Source organism: Rhinatrema bivittatum, chromosome 9, assembly GCF_901001135.1.
Source record: "Rhinatrema bivittatum chromosome 9, aRhiBiv1.1, whole genome shotgun sequence".
In the NCBI taxonomy this organism is placed as follows: Eukaryota; Metazoa; Chordata; class Amphibia; order Gymnophiona; family Rhinatrematidae; genus Rhinatrema; species Rhinatrema bivittatum.
Window position 1 is genome coordinate 224,352,549 of NC_042623.1, and position 19,120 is coordinate 224,371,668.

The 19,120-nt window shown below is 44.6% G+C and overlaps 1 protein-coding gene across 2 annotated transcripts in view; it reads left to right on the forward strand.

Moving 5' to 3' along the window:
* The window catches only part of KLHL6 (kelch like family member 6), a 373,289-nt gene that overhangs the window by 51,545 nt on the left and 302,624 nt on the right, over positions 1 to 19,120 (forward strand). For both annotated transcript variants that reach the window (XM_029616586.1, XM_029616584.1), the window contains exon 2: positions 3,289 to 3,454. In XM_029616586.1, the coding sequence (XP_029472446.1) occupies positions 3,293 to 3,454 (162 nt within the window). In that variant the 5' untranslated portion in view covers positions 3,289 to 3,292. The remainder of the gene's footprint in view (positions 1 to 3,288; positions 3,455 to 19,120) is intronic.

Below are 19,120 nucleotides of genomic sequence, written 5' to 3' on the forward strand. Positions count from 1 at the left end.
ATCATGCATGCAATGGGGAAAACTCAAGACTGGATCAGCCTATTCAGTCGATATGTGGGTCTGTTGGCAACCCTAGCTTTATCCCCAATTTGTCAGAATGCAAGGTGCAACAACAATCTAGATATGATTGGTTAAGATAATGAAAGATAACTAAAGTAATAGACTTGACTGAAGACCACAAATGTGGCTTTAGTCAAACCGCAGCACACCATTGAAGGAGACACAGTCCCAGTTTTCCCTTATATTCAATTACAAAGAAACATAGTAAAAAATGGCAGATAAAGGCCAATTGGCCCATCCAATCTGCCCAGTTGAAATTTCTATTGTTCTCCAAGAAATGTGATCTCCTCGCCTTCAGTATGTGGAAAACAAGTCTGAAAGCCATAGTAGTTTTCAGTAACATCCTGGGATGAAGATTTAGGGCTTGATTTACTATGATTTTTTTCCTCTATAGACACAAAATGGGGAAAAAACTTTAGTAATTCAGGCCCTTATGTATTGAATTTCTTTACTCACCTCCTTCTATTCAGCTACTTTAACATAAAATTCATTCAACTTCTCAGCATAGCCTCGCAACTGTATTGGTTTATCTTTTTTTTTTTTTTTTTCTTAAGTTTAACTTTTAGATGGCTTTTTGCATCTGTAAAGTTTGCATAGTTTTAAATACTGTTTGAATTACTTCTAATGGCTTTAATGGCTTATGTACCAGTTTCACCCTCCCCTGCCCCCTCCTCTGTCTCCATCACCCCACCCCCTCCTTCCACAAGTTATCTAGTTTTCTGCTCTGTTTTCTGAGCTTATGTTTTACACTGTTTCTTGTAAAGGCTTTGCCTATATATCCTTGTTGTAAGTTATCTGTAAACCGGCACGATGTGCAAACGGTTGCCGGTATATAAAATTAAATAAATAAATAAATAGGTGAATTTTCAAACATACTATCGTAACAATTCATAACATACTATTGGAGCAATTTTCAAAAGCTATTTACATGTGTAAAGTGCACTTACATGGGTAAATCCTATGGATAATTCATGGCATATATTGTAGTAATTTTCAAAAGTGCACTTACATGCGTAAAGTGCATTTGCACGTGTGCAACCCAGTTTTAAGCGTTTACTAGCTTATGAAAATTAACCCTTTTATTTCTAAAATTAATAAAAAACTATTTTGAATGAAAAGAGTCAGTTGAGGGAGGATTTATCTGTATAAAACTATTAGTGGATTATACAGTAATCCTTTGAGGGATTTTCGTACCCCGGATGCAACAAAGAAGAAGCAGATTAAGGAAAGAATTCTTCAAGGCAAGGGCAGTAGTAATAACTCTGACATAAATAAAGTAGAAGAGGATTTTGAGAGGAAAAGGGATCAGAGAATTTGATGTCTTTAATTTAAGCTGCCTTATATGATAATGTACAACAGCATAAAAACATCCAATCCAAACAATAAATGTAGAGTGAACAATAAATGCAATTCATACACAATTTGTTTCTCTGCAAATCTATTCATCTTAAAGGTGAAGGGGCATTCACAATATCAACACCTGCTTAAATTAGTAAGCTATATACAGGAGCTATTAATGCATCTATAGGCATCTTCTCAGAAAAAGTTTTATGCTAAGAATTTATTAAAAAGCCAGGATTTTATGGCCTTTCTGAAACCCAGGGAATGCTTTTCTAGTCTGATGTCTAAAGAGAGTGAATTCCACATAACAGAAGGTGCTACAAAAAAAGCAATCTCTCTCTTGTATTAACAAGTCTTGCTTCATTTAAGGAGGGGGTATATAAAAAGGCAGCATGCAAACATCGCAATACTCTTTGAGCTGTAGTTTTCCAAACATGTAGAAAGATATTGTGGGTCAAGTTCATTTACTACCTTATTGCTAAAATCAAGAAATTGAAATTGGCTAGTTCCACAACTGGGAGCCAATGCAACTCCCATAATGGTGGTTTTGCCTTACGCCTGTGGAGTTTTATCCAGTATGATCCTAGCTGCAGCATTCTGTAACTTAAACAGTAGCTTTTTCTGAAAAGTACATTACAATGAAAAGTACATTACAATAATCTAAAGGCTGGATTTTAAAAGGTCTGAGCGCATAAAACCTGGTACGTGCAGAAGTGCCGGGCCTCTTCAAAGAGGCAGGCCAGGGGGGGGGCGGGGTTTGTGTGGGGAGGGGCGGGGCAGGGGTGGGCCGGGACAGTGCCATTGTATGCTGCTTCCGGCGCGCAACTTACTTCAGCTCTGGCCCTGAAGTAAATTGTAAAACAAAAAAAAATGGTAGATAGGTACAGTTTAGGGGATGAGGAGAGGGGAAGAGGGATGGAGTTTAGGCAGGGAGGTAGGGAAGTTCCTTCCCAGTCTGCTCCTTAATTGGAGCGGACTGGGAGGGAACTGGGGAAGGCCCGATTATGTCGCCGCACAAAAATTGCAAAAGTTGGCCCCCCGATTTTATAACACGCGTGCATGTTATAAAATCAGCGCATCCATATGCACCCGCATATGTTTGAAAATCTAATCCTAAGTGCATAAGCATTAAGAACTGAACAAGGAGCCTAAGAATAGCACAATATAAATAGAGCTGTAGCTGCCATACTAGTTATAGTTTGGTAAAAGCATTTCTAGCAGATTGATGAATATAAAAATCCAACTTGAACATTGAATCCAAGATCACCCCCAAGATTATGTACACTAGTCAAGATCACTTCAGAGTCAGAATTGGGGAATTTCCTACACTTAACACCTCTGAAAATAAGTTAAATTAAAATCACTGATAACAATACCCAACAGCTGAATATATATAGACAGGACAGGAATGAGCCCTGCAATATGTCACAGGGCAAACCTCATGATAACAAAAGCTCTTCCCCAATATAGACTCTTTGCAACCTACCTACCAATAAAAAGAGCCCAGCCACCTATAGATTAGGATCCCAAAACTCATCAAACCTGTGACACATTAGTATCTGATGGTTGACTGTGCAGAAAGCATCATCAAATAATTCTAGAAGATCAAGCTGTATATACATCCTTCAGTCTACAAACTTCATTAGATGGGGTCAATCTGGAGAAAAGTGCTGATCCAGGAATTTAAACTGAATTTTGGCAGGAATAATTTTTCACTGTCCTGCAAAATTAACTGCAGAATAAGACTGACAGAATGAATGACAAATGTCAATAAATTGTATTTCCCTGGAGAATCTCACATCTGCATTGTACTTGTTAGTGTGCTATCACATTGATCTTGCTGCTCTCACACCTTATGTTAGCTACCTGCATCTGTCTTTTTTGCAGGGCCATGTTCTGCAATGATTTAAAAGAAAAGAATGAGCAGAAAATTCCAATTCATGGTGTGGATGCAGACAGCATGCAAGTACTGCTGGACTACACCTACACCAGCAAAGTGCTGATCACCAAGCACAATGTGCAGAAAGTCCTAGAAGCTGCCAGCCTTTTCCAGGTCAGTGCAGAGGCAGCTCAAATCAATGGTATCATTATTAATTACTAGAAAAAGCATCTCTGTGTCTTCCTCCAATGGTGAAAAATAATGGAGGCTGGTAGATTAATAAAGTGAACAAATAACACAATAATCTTCCCCTCCTCAGTTCAATGGACACATTAAAGTATGCAATTAGAAATGAGAAATTAGTGATCTTCATAATAGGCGTCATAGATATGTCTTTCACATAAACTTTTCTAATCATTGGTCTGCATAGGGCAAAATAGGCCACACATTTTTTTAAGAATGTGTGATCTAGAATTCTAATGACAATGCAATGATGCCAATGCAACACTTGTCTTTTGCCAGCTTTCTGCATATGTGCAAAACTGCATTTACTGTTGCTGTTTAGAAGTTAATAATGATAAATAGCACAATAATCTTCCCCTCCTCAGTTCCATGAACACATTAAAGTTTGCAATTAGAAATGAGCATACAAGCTTTAGGGCGGACTCTGGAATTTTCAACAAGATTATTTGCATCATGGCAGCGATCAGTTTGACGAGATTGAGATAAGTTAATTTTTCTAATTTTTCAAGTTTTCTGAATATTTTTTAATTGGATATCACTTTGAACTCTTTTATCTGCAAAAAACTTTTTTCTTAAAAATATGAGTGTGGCCTATTTTGCTCTATACAGACCAATGAACAGATCCAAGGCAGAGACAAAAGTTTATGTGAAGACAATATATCTATGACTCCTATTATGAAGGTTACTAACTTGCTCATTTCTTATTGCAAACTTTAATGTGTCCGTTGAACTGAGGAGGGGAAGATTATTGTTATTAGTATATTGTTATTAGTATATCATTATTAACTAAACAGCAACAGCAAATGCAGTTCTGCACATGTGCAGAAAGCTGGCAAAAGACAAGTGTTATCATGCACCACTGTAGTGTTATTAAAATTCTAGATCATGCAGAATTCTTCTGTTAAATCACAATTTTGATTGATTGAATGGTTTTGCTGAGAAAAATCTCTTTTCCCCTGAAAATGGCCATGTGCTATGTGAATCAAAATCTTTGTCAGTGTGCTAAAGAACAGTAAAATACGCAACTTGAAATATTTGTAAGGAGCTGGGCCCAGGCTAAGTGAGTTTTGGTTTCATGGCAACTGTAGATTTGTAGTTCTTATTTTCTTTCGTAGAAAAATGGAAACTACAAGTTCATAGATGCAAAAGGGCAAAAACCATGTCTGGCTCAACTTGTTCGTCATGAACTGAGTCATCTGTTAATTCCACTCTTGGGAGGTTTTCCTATTTGATTTTTTCATCTCTGTTTGTTCCCTTTTCTATAAAGTTTTCTTTCAATTTGTCCCCTCTTTAAGTTGGTGGAATGCAGTTAATAGCATAAAAGCATTATCTTCAATTGTGTGTTGAAGTTCCAGGTATTTTGCCACTTACAACTATATTCCTTTTAATGGAACACTCATGTTCTGATAGTTTAGTTGTGTTCCTTACTGTATATTTAACTTTCCACATTGACAAAAGATCACATACAGTATGTAATCCCTTGCTGAATTATCTAAGGATATATTTTTTATGGGAGGGTATTTCAAAGTTCAGTAAGCCTATATGTGAATTTGATCTGAGCGTACCAATCACTAAAATGTAGCGAATCAGATTACTTTTGATGCAGTAGACTCCATGCTTATTGTTTGTGTTTGTGGGCTGTATTGTAACCCCTTCATGTGAGCGGTATCTGATATCTGTTTTGGAGCTAAGTACTAGTCTAAGTACTAGTCTAAGTACTAGTCTCTCTCTAGATTCACTAAAAATGTGGTCAAGCAGATGGTATAGAGAACCAGGAATAGAGGCAAGAGCAATATTCTCCAAGCTGGAAAGGGAAACCTCTGTGACCCTCCTCTGACTGCTCCCCACCTTCTTTCAATTTTGATACTCACTTCTATTGAGCCCATACCATGAGATAAAGGAGGGTTTCGCACGCAAAGGTATCATGAACAAACAAAACTTTTATTTCTTGGGTTTCCAGTAGGGATGTGCATTTATTGGTCATTCATTTCATGGTGACCACATGTACATTTTCCATTGTTCAAGCACTGACTAGAGATACGCGTGTACTATGAAATGAATGACCAACGAATGCACTTCCCTAGTTTTCAGCAGTCAGTGTATATAAAATAGCAAAGGATATTAAGACACTGATTTTATTTAGGGATTACAGGCTTCAACTTTCCAATTCAGTAGACTGTTACTTACAGTCCTCTCAATGTTCACCTTTGGAGGGGAAAGCCCTTGTAGAGCCCTCTCTGCACTCCAACCTTCTGGTATGTTCCTCCTGTCTTCAAGCCTGCCAAAACCCTTGAGCAAAGGCATATATAGTCAACAGAATATTCCTCTAATGGAATCTTCTCTCATAGGCAGTTGAGTAGACAACTCAAGAGCACCCAATAGAAATTTCATTCATTACCTTCCCATTAGGTAGCCGCCATGCCTTCTAGTAGTTGTTCAGGGTAACTGTTGACATTAATATTTTTCAGTAAAATCATCATTCGTCTGCAAAACCTCCAGAAAAGAGGTCAAGGGACTTCCCCATTCAGACTCTCTCTAAGAGTCATAGAAACATCACATACAGACTTCAAATGTTCTTTTCTGTTTTTCTCATATTGTCTTACTTCAAGTACCTAACTCAGCCTCCACTTGCTTATTGTTCACCAAACCTAGATCTTATTTCCTCTCCAATTTCAGATCACTTCTTTCTGTTTGTTCTGTCTTCAGAAGTTTAGCCTGGGCAGCACATGGAGGCCGACACAGAATGAAGTACAGCTTTCCTCTTCCAGCCAGGTGGGATATGTTTGGCAGACATACTGGCTGCAGAATCAACAAGCTAGTAGGGAGGATTGGATTCTGTGAAAGGAGGGAGGCCCTGTGTACTTTTCTCCATCTCTCAACCTCCCACCCTTGTGCACATCCTGCTATCCAGCTCCTTCCTCCTATAGCTGGCCTCATAATTTGCTGGTTTAGAGTGATTGCACAAAGAACACAAAATCTTACAGTAAGGGCCAGATTTGTCATAAGACTATTAAACACAACAGTCATGAATGTCACTCTGGTCTGACCAAAATAAGGGTGATACCAAAGTGTTCTTTACTATATGCATCAGGGTCTTCAATAGCTCCTGGATGTCTGATGTCAGAGAAAGTAAAAGTGTATAATGTTCTCTGACACTCCCCAATAGGAGGTGTTGTACAGAGAGTGTGTGTTAAACAAAACTCGTGAGCCCACTTTGTCTCAGGGTCTGTTCCTTCAGATCTGTTACTGGTAATTTATAACCTATTGTTGATATTGTCCGTTGTGTCTGAGGATTGGAGAGTGGCCAATGTAACCTCAATCTTAAGGCTCCAGGGGTGATCTGGGAAACTATAGATCAGTAAGTCTGACTTCAGTGCTAGGAAAAAGCATGGAAACTGTTCTAAAGAACAAAATCACAGAACGTGTACTTTAGAAAGACATGGTTTAATGGAACACAACCAGCATGGATTTGCACAAGGAAAATTTTGCCTCACCAATCTACTATATTTTTAAAGGGATTAATAAACCTATGGATAATGGTGAGCAGGTGGATGCAGTATATCTGGATTTTCAGAAGGCATTTGACAAAGTGCCCCATGAGAGATTCCTGAGAAAATTAAAAAGCCATGGGATAGGAGGCAATGTCCTATTGTGGATTGCAAATTAGTTAAAAGATAGGAAACTGTTTTCTCAGTGGAGAAAGATAAACAGTGAGTGTTTCAGGGAGTTGTATTGGGACCAGTGCATTGTAATATTATTTATAAATGATCTGGAATGATGAGTAAGGTGATCAAATTTGCAGATGATCCAAAATTATTCTGAGTTGCTAAATAACAAACAGATTGTGAAAAATTGCAGGAGGACCTTGCGAGACTGGAAAACTGGGCATTTAAGTGGCAGCCTGAAATTTAATGTGCACAAGTGCAAAGTGATGCACTTAGGGAAAAGTAACTCACACTGTAGTTACACAATATTAGATTCCATATTAGGAGTTACTGCCCAGGAATAGGATCTGGGTGTCATAATGGACAATTCTATGAAATCCTTGATTCAGTGTGCGGCAGTGGTCAAAAAAATAAACAGAATGTTAGGAATTATTAGGAAAGGAATAGAGAATAAAACAGTGAATGTCATAATGCCTTTGTATTGCTCCATTGGAAAGCTGCACCTGGAGTGGTTGCTGCGTCTCAACAAAGATTTAGTGGTGTTACACTCGTGGACCCTTGGATCGGTTGGAACAGAGGATGGAGTGCTGTGGTAGTTCCACAGCCGGTGTCCCAACCGGGAGGCGGTTCGGGGAACTTGGAGTACGCTGCGATAGTGGACTATGGTGGAATCCTATGCGACCAAGGACTCGATACTCAGCGGAAGGACGGACGACGTTGGGCCCTGGTGATCGAAGGGTCTTCACCCTGGAGACTGGCACTCCCCCGGGAGGAGCCCTTAGGAGTCCAGCCGCTGGGACTTTTGGAGATTCACCCTGGAAGCTGAAGTCCCCCCAGGAGGAGCCCGTAGGGACACGGCTGCTGGGACTTAGGCGACTTCCCTGAAGACTTGAAGATGGTCTGGATGCAGGCGCCTCCTGCAGGTCGTGGGTTCCAGACGGCTGGCGCCTCCAGCGGGTCGTAGGTAGTCTTCGTAGAGAAGAAGAAGAATATCCAAAAGCCGGTTCAGGGGTCTGAGTCCAAAGAGCGGTCCGCAGCCTATCCAGGGGTCGAAGTCCAGAGAGCGGTCCAAAGCCAGTCCAGGGGTCGAAGTCCAGAGAGCGGTCCAAAGCCAGTCCAAGGTCGGAGTCCAGAAGAATCAGTCCAGCAAGGAGGGCAGAGCAGAAGCTGGACGAAGAACCAGAACCAAGGATGAAGTGGAGAAGAGTCAGGAGACAAGCCAGGTCAAACGAAGAGCAATCCAAGCGCAGCAACAGCAGACCGGAGTCCAGAAACCTTGTTGCAAGGCACTGGAGAAGTCTAGGTGCAGGGTACTTATACCCTGGGGCGTCTGACGTCATTCAAGGCACTTCCTGTAATTTCCCACGCTGGCCCCTTTAAGAGACTAGCCCCCGTGCGTGTGCGTGCCTGGGGGGCGGGGCCAGCGACGGGAGTCGGCAGCGTCTCTGACGCCGTGCAGGAGCCGTGGCAGGCTGCGAGCCAGACTCCGGGGACCGAGGAGCTCCTCTAGCGGGCCGGCCTCGAGGTAGGAGGAGGCACCGGGGCACGGCCTGGTCCCGTAACAGTACCTCCTCCCTTACATATTGACCATCCGGGGAAACCCAGGCCTCCCTAGGCCTGGGTTTCCCCGGATGGTCAATATGGAACTGGTGGAGAAGGTTCTTATCCAAAATATTGGTGGATGGTTCCCAGGAGTTTTCCTCAGGGCCATATCCCTCCCATGAGAGGAGATACTCCCACCGGCGGCGATGAAACCGGACGTCCAAAACCTCCTTCACAGTATAAATGCCGTCCACTTCAGCTTCGGTGGTAGTAGGCACTGGAGGTTTGTCATTTATTTATTTAGTGATTTTTTTAATATACCATGGCACGTTAAAAACATCACCTCGGTTTACAATGAACAATAAATCAGCAACAGGTGTTACAATTAAATGAAATTAAGAGGAAACATTATAAATACCACATAAAACAAAACTATTAAACCAATGATAATCATATTCTACAGTTGAGGCATGCCTAATAAGGAAGGGAGATCAGAAACAGATAAAATAAAACTTAGCAACGAGCAATTCATTAATATGGAGTGTGGATATGGATCCGAAAAACAGACTTTACAAAGGGTGGGTGTAGAGTGGACATTTAGATACAATAGATGAGCAGGAGTTATAGCAAGATATCTATCTGAAGGCAGATAAAGTATTTTGAATGGAACAAGCGATCAGCATTTCTGAAGAGGAGATGATTATTGAGTGTAAGCTTGTTTGAACAGCCAGGTTTTAAGGTTCTGTTTAAATTTCCTATGGCAGGGCTCTAGGCGCAGGTCTGTAGGCATTTTGTTCCAGATGTTGGTTCCGGCGATCGTGAATGAGCGGTCTCTCGTAGCAGCGTGTTTGATGTGTTTAAGTGATGAAGAAACGAGTTTGGCTTGGTGCATTTTTCTTATTGGTCTCTTTGATGTGCAGAATGTAAACTGATCAGAGAACCATTGCATTTCTTGGTTATAGATAGACTTATGAATGAGGGTGAGTACTTTGTCATGAAAGGAGGAGAGCACCAGCGGTTTAAGCAGGGATACGTGCAATATGTTATGGATCCACAAAGTGGAAGGTAATCATAGATGGTATGATACTGCCCCTACCCGCTCCAAGACCGTAAATGGACCCACATACTTGGGAGCTAATCGCATAGACGGGATCCGTAGGTGAAGGTTCTTGGTACTTAACCAAACTTTACTTCCTGGGAGGAAGATCGGAGCCGGCTGTCGTCGGCGGTCGGCATATTTTTTCACTCTAGCCGAGGCAAGTCGGAGCTTCTCCTGAGTGGACGTCCATAGGGAGTGCAGCTGCTGGGCGGTAAGCTGGACTGCCGGAGAGGAGACTGTTAGAGGCAGAGGCAATGTGGGCCTAGGGGTCTTCCCATAGACGAGCTGAAACGGAGACTGGTCGGTAGCTGAATGCTTGTGTTGATTGTAGAAGAATTCAGCCCAGGGTAAAAGGGTGACCCAGTCATCTTGCAGATCCCCAACAAATACTCGAAGAAAAGCCTTCAGTGTCCGGTTGGTCCGTTCGACCTGGCCATTGGCCTGTGGGTGGAAGGCCGTAGTAAGGTCTAGGCGCACCCCAAATTTCCTGCAAAGGGATCTCCAATACTTAGCCGTAAACTGTGGCCCACGGTCGGAGGTAATGTGCGAAGGTAGGCCATGTAAACGGAATACATGATGTATGAAGAGGTTGGCCAGTTCCGGCGCCGAGGGTAGCTTGGCGAGAGGCACAAAGTGGGCCATCTTAGAAAAGCGGTCGACCGTGACCCAGATCACCGTCTTCCCGTCGGAAACAGGCAGATCCACAATGAAGTCGGTGGAGAGGTGAGTCCAGGGCTCCGTAGGAGTAGGCAGCGGCTGCAAAAGCCCCCAGGGGCGTCCATGGAAAGGCTTGTGTTGAGCACAGGTAGGACACGACTGGACATACTGCCGTACATCTTCCTTAACTCTGGGCCACCAGTAGAATTCGGTCAGGAGTTCCAGAGTCCGGGTGATCCCTGGATGTCCGGCGGTCAATGAATCGTGAGCCCAGGCTAAGACCTTCTTTCAAGACCACGTGGAAACCACCGTCTTACCCGCTGGGGCCACTTCGGAGGCTGCTAACAAGACCTTAGCTGGATCCAGGATGTATTGAGGCAGGTTAGGAGCATCTTCAGGTTCTGATGTCCGAGAGAGCGCGTCCGCTTGTATGTTCTTCGCTGCTGGTCGGTATCGAAGGGAAAAATTGAACCGACTGAAAAAGAGTGCCCATCGTGCCTGCCGCGGATTGAGGCGCTGAGCCCGACACAAATACTTGAGGTTTTTGTGATCTGTGTAAACGATAACCGAGTGCAGAGCTCCCTCCAGCCACTGATGTCAAAAGCTAGCTTAATTGCCAGTAGCTCTTTATCTCCAATGCCGTAGTTCCTCTCAGCCGGAGAAAATTTACGAGAGTAGAAAGAACAGGGCATAAGCTTGCCTCTGGCAGATAACTGGCTTAGAACTATCCCCACAGCTGTATCCGAGGCATCCACTTCTACGATAAACTGACGTTGGGGGTCAGGATGACGTAGGCAGGTGTCCTGGAGGAACGCCTCTTTCAAATCATGGAAGGCCTGTATGGCCGTAGTCGGCCAATTCTTGGCATCAACCACCTTCTTGGTGAGAGCCGTTAGAGGAGCCACTCTCTGGGAGTAGTGCGGAATGAATTGCCGGTAAAAGTTGGCGAACCCCAGGAATCGTTGGAGTGCTTTTACCCCCTGAGGTTGTGGCCAGTTCTTGATCACAGCCACCTTCTCGGGGTCCATCAGAAAGCCAGTGGATGACACAATATACCCTAAAAAGGGTAACGACTCTTGCTCAAAAACACATTTCTCCAACTTAGCGTAAAGTTTGTTTTCTCGGAGCTTTAGCAGTACCTGTCAGACATGTTGGCGGTGCGTCTCCAGGTCCTTGGAGTAAATAAGGACGTCATCAAGGTAGACGATGACTGAAGAGTGTAACATGTCTCTAAGAACCTCATTCATGAGGTTTTGAAAGACCGCTGGGGCATTACAAAGGCCAAAGGGCATAACCAGGTATTCATAATGGCCGTCCCTCGTATTGAAAGCGGTCTTCCATTCATCGCCGGGACGAATCCTCACCAGGTTATAAGCCCCCCGCAGGTCCAATTTAGTAAAAATTTTGGCCCCCTGTAAGCTGTCCAGGAGCTCCGGTATCAAGAGGCAGAGGATACCAATCTCGCTGAGTGATGTTGTTCAGGCCGCGGTAATCGATGCAGGGGCGGAGTGACCCGTCCTTTTTTGCTACAAAGAAGAAGCCTGCCCCTGCCGGGGTCTTAGATGGCCGAATGAACCCTCGCTCCAGGTTCTCCCGGATGTAAGCGGACATGGCTTGGATCTCCGGAAGGGATAATGGGTAAACCCGGCCTCGCGGTGGAGTGGCACCAGGCAGGAGGTTGATTGCGCAGTCAAATGGGCGATGCTCCGGAAGACATTCTGCTCTCTCCTTGGAAAAATCATCGTGGAACTCCCGGTACTGAGGAGGTAACGCCAGAGAAGTGGTCAGTAGTGCCACTGGGGCATGAGGTAGGTCCGTCAGGCAGGTACTGAAGCAAGCAGGGCCCCAGGACACCAACTGGAGGGAGTCCCAAGCGATGACTGGTGAATGTTTCCAAAGCCAGGGTAACCCCAGGATGATCGGGTGCATGGACCTCTCTAAGATGAGGAAAGAAATCTCCTCCTGGTGCAAGGCGCCCGTACGTAAGACGAGAGGTGAGGTACGCGTGGCAATGGTACCCGGAAGGATTCTCCCCTGGATGGAAGATATCCGAAGCGGAGGTTCTTGGGGTTGTACCCCAATTTGGAGTTGCTGCACAAGCTCCTGGAGGATGAAACTCTCCCCGGTCCCTGAGTCGATCAAGGCTTGAGTCTCAAACTCTCCGTCCGAGAGTAGCAGAGTTACTGGAACAAAGCATGGGGAGTCGGCAGCGGCATGACCTAGGGTTAGCTCCCCCACAGTCCCTAGGTCCGGGCATTTCCCGGACGCTCGCTGCAATGGGCAAGGAAGTGGCCTTTTCCACCGCAGTACAGGCACAGACCTAGCGAGTGACGTCTTCTTCTTTCCTCTTGGGAGAGGGGCCCTCGGCCTACCTGCATGGGTTCAACATCTTGGGACCTCGAAGAAGCTGGAGGGGAACTTCCACGGTGTAAGGGAGCGGATCCAGCGGCATCGGGTCTATGGGGCGCCCTCCTCTCCCGGAAACGATGTTGTATGCGACTGTCCACTCGACCTGCCAATTCAATCAACTCGTTCAGATTGTCGGGAAGATCTTGGGCTGCCAACTCAACTCATCTTGTAATCTTGAGGAGAGACATTCCAAAAAAATACTGTGTAAGCTGTCGCTTCCCCAATTTAATTCGGCAGCGAGGGTTTGAAAGTCCATGGCATGGTCTGCTAAGGGCCGGTTGCCCTGCCGTAGCTGTAGCAGTTCAGATGCAGCGGTAGGTTTAAGGGCAGCCTCGTCAAAGACCTGCCTAAATGCGGAAATGAAGTGCACCAGGTTGTTCAAACGAGGGTCCTGGCACTCCAAAAGGTTGGAGGCCCAGGCCAAAGGTCTCCCATCCAGAAGGGAAATAATAAAACTAGTCTTGACCCGGTCGGTTGGGAACTGAAGCGGGAGAAGGTCGAACCGAATATAGTACTGGTTCAGGAAACCTCGGCAGAGATTTGTGTCTCCTGAAAATCGCGAAGGTACTGGCATCTGGATAGGGGCAGAAGCTGCAGCAGGAACCCCAGCTCCGGGTGCATTGGGACTGGCGGCCGAGGCTCCACCGACGCGGTCGGCTAAAGCTTGTACAGTGGCTGTCAGAGTGTCTAAGCACGCTTGCTGTTGTTGCAGCCTCTGGGCTATGCCGAGAATGGCCTTCAGGCCCACAAGGTCCGCCGGGTCCATGGCCTTGCAAACTGTTACGCTCGTGGACCCTTGGATCGGTTGGAACAGAGGATGGAGTGCTGTGGTAGTTCCACAGCCTGTGTCCCAACCGGGAGGCGGTTCGGGGAACTTGGAGTACGCTGCGATACTGGACTACGGTGGAATCCTATGCGGCCAAGGACTCGATACTCAGCGGAAGGACGGACGATGTTGGGTCCTGGTGATCGAAGGGTCTTCACCCTGGAGACCGGCACTCCCCCGGGAGGAGCCCTTAGGAGTCCAGCCGCTGGGACTTTTGGAGATTCACCCTGAAAGCCGAAGTCTCCCCAGGAGGAGCCCGTAGGGACACGGCCGCTGGGACTTAGGCGACTTCCCTGAAGACTTGAAGATGGTCTGGATGCAGGTGTCTCCTGCAGGTCGTGGGTTCCAGACGGCTGTCGCCTCCAGCGGGTCGTAGGTAGTCTTCGTAGAGAAGAAGAAGAATATCCAAAAGCCGGTTCAGGGGTCTGAGTCCAAAGAGCGGTCCGCAGCCTATCCAGGGGTCGAAGTCCAGAGAGCGGTCCAAAGCCAGTCCAAGGTCAGAGTCCAGAAGAATCAATCCAGCAAGGAGGGCAGAGCAGAAGCGGGACGAAGAACCAGAGCCAAGGATGAAGCGGAGAAGAGTCAGGAGACAAGCCGGGTCGAACGAAGAGCAATCCAAGCGCAGCAACAGCAGACCGGAGTCCAGGAACCTTGTTGCAAGGCACTGGAGAAGTCTAGGTGCAGGGTACTTATACCCTGGGGCGTCTGACGTCATTCAAGGCACTTCCTGTAATTTCCCACGCTGGCCCCTTTAAGAGACTAGCCCCTGGGCGCGAGCGCCTGGGGGGGCAGGGCCAGCAACGGGAGTCGGCAGCGTCTCTGACGCCGCGCAGGAGCCGCGATAGGCTGCGAGCCAGACTCCGGGGACCGAGGAGCTCGTCTAGCGGGCTGGGCCGGCCTCAAGGTAGGAGGAGGCCCGCTCCCGTAACAAGTGGCTTTGGAAAAGGTACAGAGAAGGATGACTAAAATGATAAAGGGGATGGAATGGCTCCCCTATGATGTTAGGGCTATTCAGCTTGGAGAAGAGATGTTAGAGGAGGATATGATGGAGGTCTATAAAATCATGAGTGGAATAAAACAGGTAAATATAAATCGGTTATTTACTTTTTCATAAAATACAAAGAGTAGGGTACTTTCCATGAAGTTAGTAAGTAGCACAGTCAAAACAAATTGGAGAAGTGGACTGTCCTTGAAAGCTCATGCCTCAATAAATTGGTTAGTCTATGTTGCTCTCGGTGGTGGACCCTTGTCCTGGAGCAGTGGAGAACGGCTCCCTGGTAGGGACCAGGAAGCACCTGCTCCCGGGGGGCGGAGCGCTGGAGGAGACAGAGGCTAGGATGAGCAAGACTGAAGACTTTTCTCTTCCAACAAGCTTTCCCAGACGCTTAATCTTACTGTGACGGACAGACTTCCTAATTACTAGGTATCCCTTATTATGGACACTGTATCAAATACTACTATTAAGAATCTGCAACTGGACAATTATCTTGGAGCTCAAAAATTCACTTTATTTCATATATTTATTTGGCATTGCTTATTTTTATATTTATTGCTACGTTAAATAGTTATACTTCTTATATATAAAATATTATATTTCTTTATTTATTTCCAGTTAAACTATTATCACTTTATTTAGTATTATGTTAAATTGTCAACCAGTTATACTGTTCCATATGTTCTACGGTTCCATGTAAAGCTCCGCTCTCTGTTGAGCAGTTCTTCGTTTTATGTAAACCGGAGTGATTTGTTGTAGTCCCTACAAGAACTTCGGTATATAAAAATTAAAAATAAATAAATAAAATAAATGCACTAGTTCCATTGCATGCAAATTTATTTCATGCATATTCTGTACAATTTCATGCATATTCATGTACAATTCTGGTCGCCGCATCTCAAAAAAGATATAGTTGCGATGGAGAAGGTACAGAGAAGGGCAACCAAAATGATAAAGGGGATGGAACAGCTCCCCTATGAGGAAAGGCTGAAGAGGTTAGGGCTGTTCAGCTTGGAGAAGAGACGGCTGAAGGGGGATATGATAGAGGTCTTTAAGATCATGAGAGGTCTTGAACAAGTAGATGTGAATTGGTTATTTACACTTTTGGATAATAGAAGGACTAGGGGGCATTCCATGAAGTTAGCAAGTAGCACATTTAAGTCTAATTGGAGAAAATTCTTTTTCACTCAACGCACAATTAAGCTCTGGAATTTGTTGCCAGAGGATGTGGTTAGTGCAGTTAGTGTAGCTGGGTTCAAAAAAGGTTTAGATGAGTTCTTGGAGGAGAAGTCCATTAACTGCTGTTAATCAGGATTACTTAGGGAATAGCCACTGCTGTTAATTGCATCAGTAGCATGGGATCTTCTTGGTGTTTGGGTAATTGCCAGGTTCTTGTGGCCTGGTTTGGCCTCTGTTGGAAACAGGATGCTGGGCTTGATGGACCCTTGGTCTGACCCAGCATGACAATTTCTTATGTTCTTATGTCCCCCCGGAAGGAGCCCGTAGGGTCCCGGGCCACTTGGACTTAGGTGGGCCTCGCAGGATCTCCTGGAAAGATGGTAGACAGGCGTGCCCACAGACAGAAGAGGAGCACGGTCAGGTTCGAGACTGGAGGTCAGATGGAGCAAGGAGGACCAGAACAGCATAGGTGATGACAAGGCTAGGAATAGAGCCAGAATCTGGAGATGTGGTCAAGCAGGCAGAGGTCAGAATCCGGGGGTCAGTCCGAGGAATGGTCAACAAAGCAGGGGTCAGGTTCCAGAGGTCAGATGAGGTCACAGGCAGGCCGAGGTCAGAAGGCAGGCAACAGGCAGACGGGTCTAGGAGCAGGCTGAGGTCAGAAGGCAGGCAGCAGGCAGGCAGGTCATGGAGTAGGCTGACGTCAGCATGCAGGCAGGTCAAGGAGCAAGCCGAGGTCAGTACCAGAGAGACAGTCCGAGGGTATTACCTGGGGAGACGGACAGACGAACACAGGAACAGAAGGACGCTGGAATAGTAGGATGCAGGAACAAGGCTGGAACAGAAGGATCCTGGAACAAGGTTCAGACGCAGTGACAATCTAGCAAAGTACAAACCCGATTGCCAAGGCAAGGAAGTACAGGCAGGGACTTCCTTATATCAGGGAATCAATCAGGGCGCACCACGCAGCTAGGACCCGCCCCTAGCCCTACAAGTGGCCGGGCAGTCCGCGTGCGCACTCGTAGGGGCATGGCCAACGCCACTGAGGACGCCGAGCTCCGGCGTGAGGCTTGGTGCATAGTGGAAGGCCCGGAGACCTCCACCGCAGGCTGCTGAGCCCTGGAAGAGCTCACAGCTACCGCTAGGGATGCCGACCCAGGACATGCCGTGGAACCAAAGAGGTGAGCAGGCCCGTGCACGGGCCGAGCGCAGACGGGGTGCGTAACAGTCTATAAGGTACCACCTGTCTCTTGTCATTTTTGCTACACCAGATTAACATGGCTATCCCTTTGAAGACCTTGGGGTACATACTGAAAAATCATTTAGACAAATACCAGGAGAGTTACCCGTCTAAATGGCTTGGCCGCATTTTTAAAATGCGTAAACATTTTTAAAATGCAGAAACTGAGCTAGGGTCTGTGACTTAAACTTACACAGATCTGAGAGATAGGGTCTAGTGGCCACACCTGCATCTATGGCAATCAGAGTACAGCTTCAGTTATTTTAATGTAAAAACAAATCTTGGGAAGGAAAATACAGTACTCAGCTTACAGTAAATGTTGTTGCTTTCTGGTCTTGTTATTACATTGTCCAGAGGAAGTAGTCTTTGTATAGTAAATTTAGATTACATGCTCTACTCATTTTAGTCATCTAATATCTAAAAAAAACTGCAAAAAGAAAATAGATAACAGATGGCCAACATTTCAGCTGTTTATAGGACATGTAGTCTAGCCACATCTGGTAAATTTGACAGTGACATTTCCAGCCTGCAAGAGTTTGAAATTAACTTTCTCTAAAAATTGATCTCATCTTGTATGCTGTGGGAAAATGTTAATTTTTTTCTTTTACTATGGGCTACAGCAGGGATCTGAAATGAAAGAATAGTTGACCCAAGTAGACAGAAATCTTATTTCATTCCCTAGATATGTCTTCTGTATATTTTCTTTTTTTAAGAATCTCAAATGGCAGGTGGTTAAATGTTCATTATGCCACAAATCAGATCATTGACAGAGAGAATTTTTTTTTTATTTATAATTTATTGAATTTCTTACATACATTTATATGAAATAAGAAAAGGAAAATAATGTGTTACAACATAAATCATAATTTGCCTTACAATACAGGAAAAAATTATTCTGTAACAAACATATACAGACCCCATTATCTAAGGGGAGCCTTTTATTTTTACTAAAATAATAATAAAGGTAATTATGACCCATTCATAAACAAGAGAGACTTATCATTTTTTACCAAACTTATTCACCAATAAGGGCTATAACCCACTTAGCCACTTTTATCTTGAAGAAAAACTTCCAAATGCCCTGGATCAACAAAAACAAACTTATTTTTTTGATATGAAATCATACATTTACAGGGATATTTTAAAAAGAAAGTGGCCCCAAGAGCCAATACCCTCTGTTTCATTACCAAAAATTGTTTCCTTCTGTGTTGGGTTGCCCTCGACACATCAGGAAAAATTTGCATCGTTTGTCCGCAAAAAACAAAATTTTTATTCAAAAAGTACTTCTGGAGAACCAGATTTTTCTGGCTCTCTAATGCAAATACCACAACCAGAGTCGATCTTATCTGGATATTATCCACCGAAGCCTGCAAAAAAGATGTCAAATTGGGGCTTTCTGGTTGGAGTATATCCATTTCACCATCATTCTTTGCACGGTTTTTTTTTTCACATTTGATACATAATACAAATTAGAAATGATTATTTCCTCAGAAATACCCAAAATTTCTTTTGAGTATTTCTTAAATAATTCATTGGCAGACAAAAGTCTGGTTATAGGAAAATTCAATATACGAAGATTTTTTTTCTTAACACATTGTCCATATTTTCCAATTGCCTATATATCATTAAATTATCCTTCATAAAGGCGGATCCTGACGCCTGAATAGTGGCTACTTGTGTGGTTGTAGCCGCATTAGTTGCCTCTAAATCTTTCAGTCTCTTTCATGATCCCCTAGGGCTTTCTTAGTGTCTGTGGAGAAAGCAGTGGCTTGGTTCATGGATTGGGCTAGTCTCCTATCCATGTTGGTTACTGCCTGCCATACATCAATTAAGGAAATGTTTTCAGGTTCAGGTATGCTTGATCCCAAATTCGGGAGGGGTCCTTCAATACCCTCTTCTGCAGTACTCTCTCCTCCAACTGCTCCCATAGCCATATCCTGAACTTTAACATCTACCCCTGGTACATTAGCAGTTTTTATTGCCATT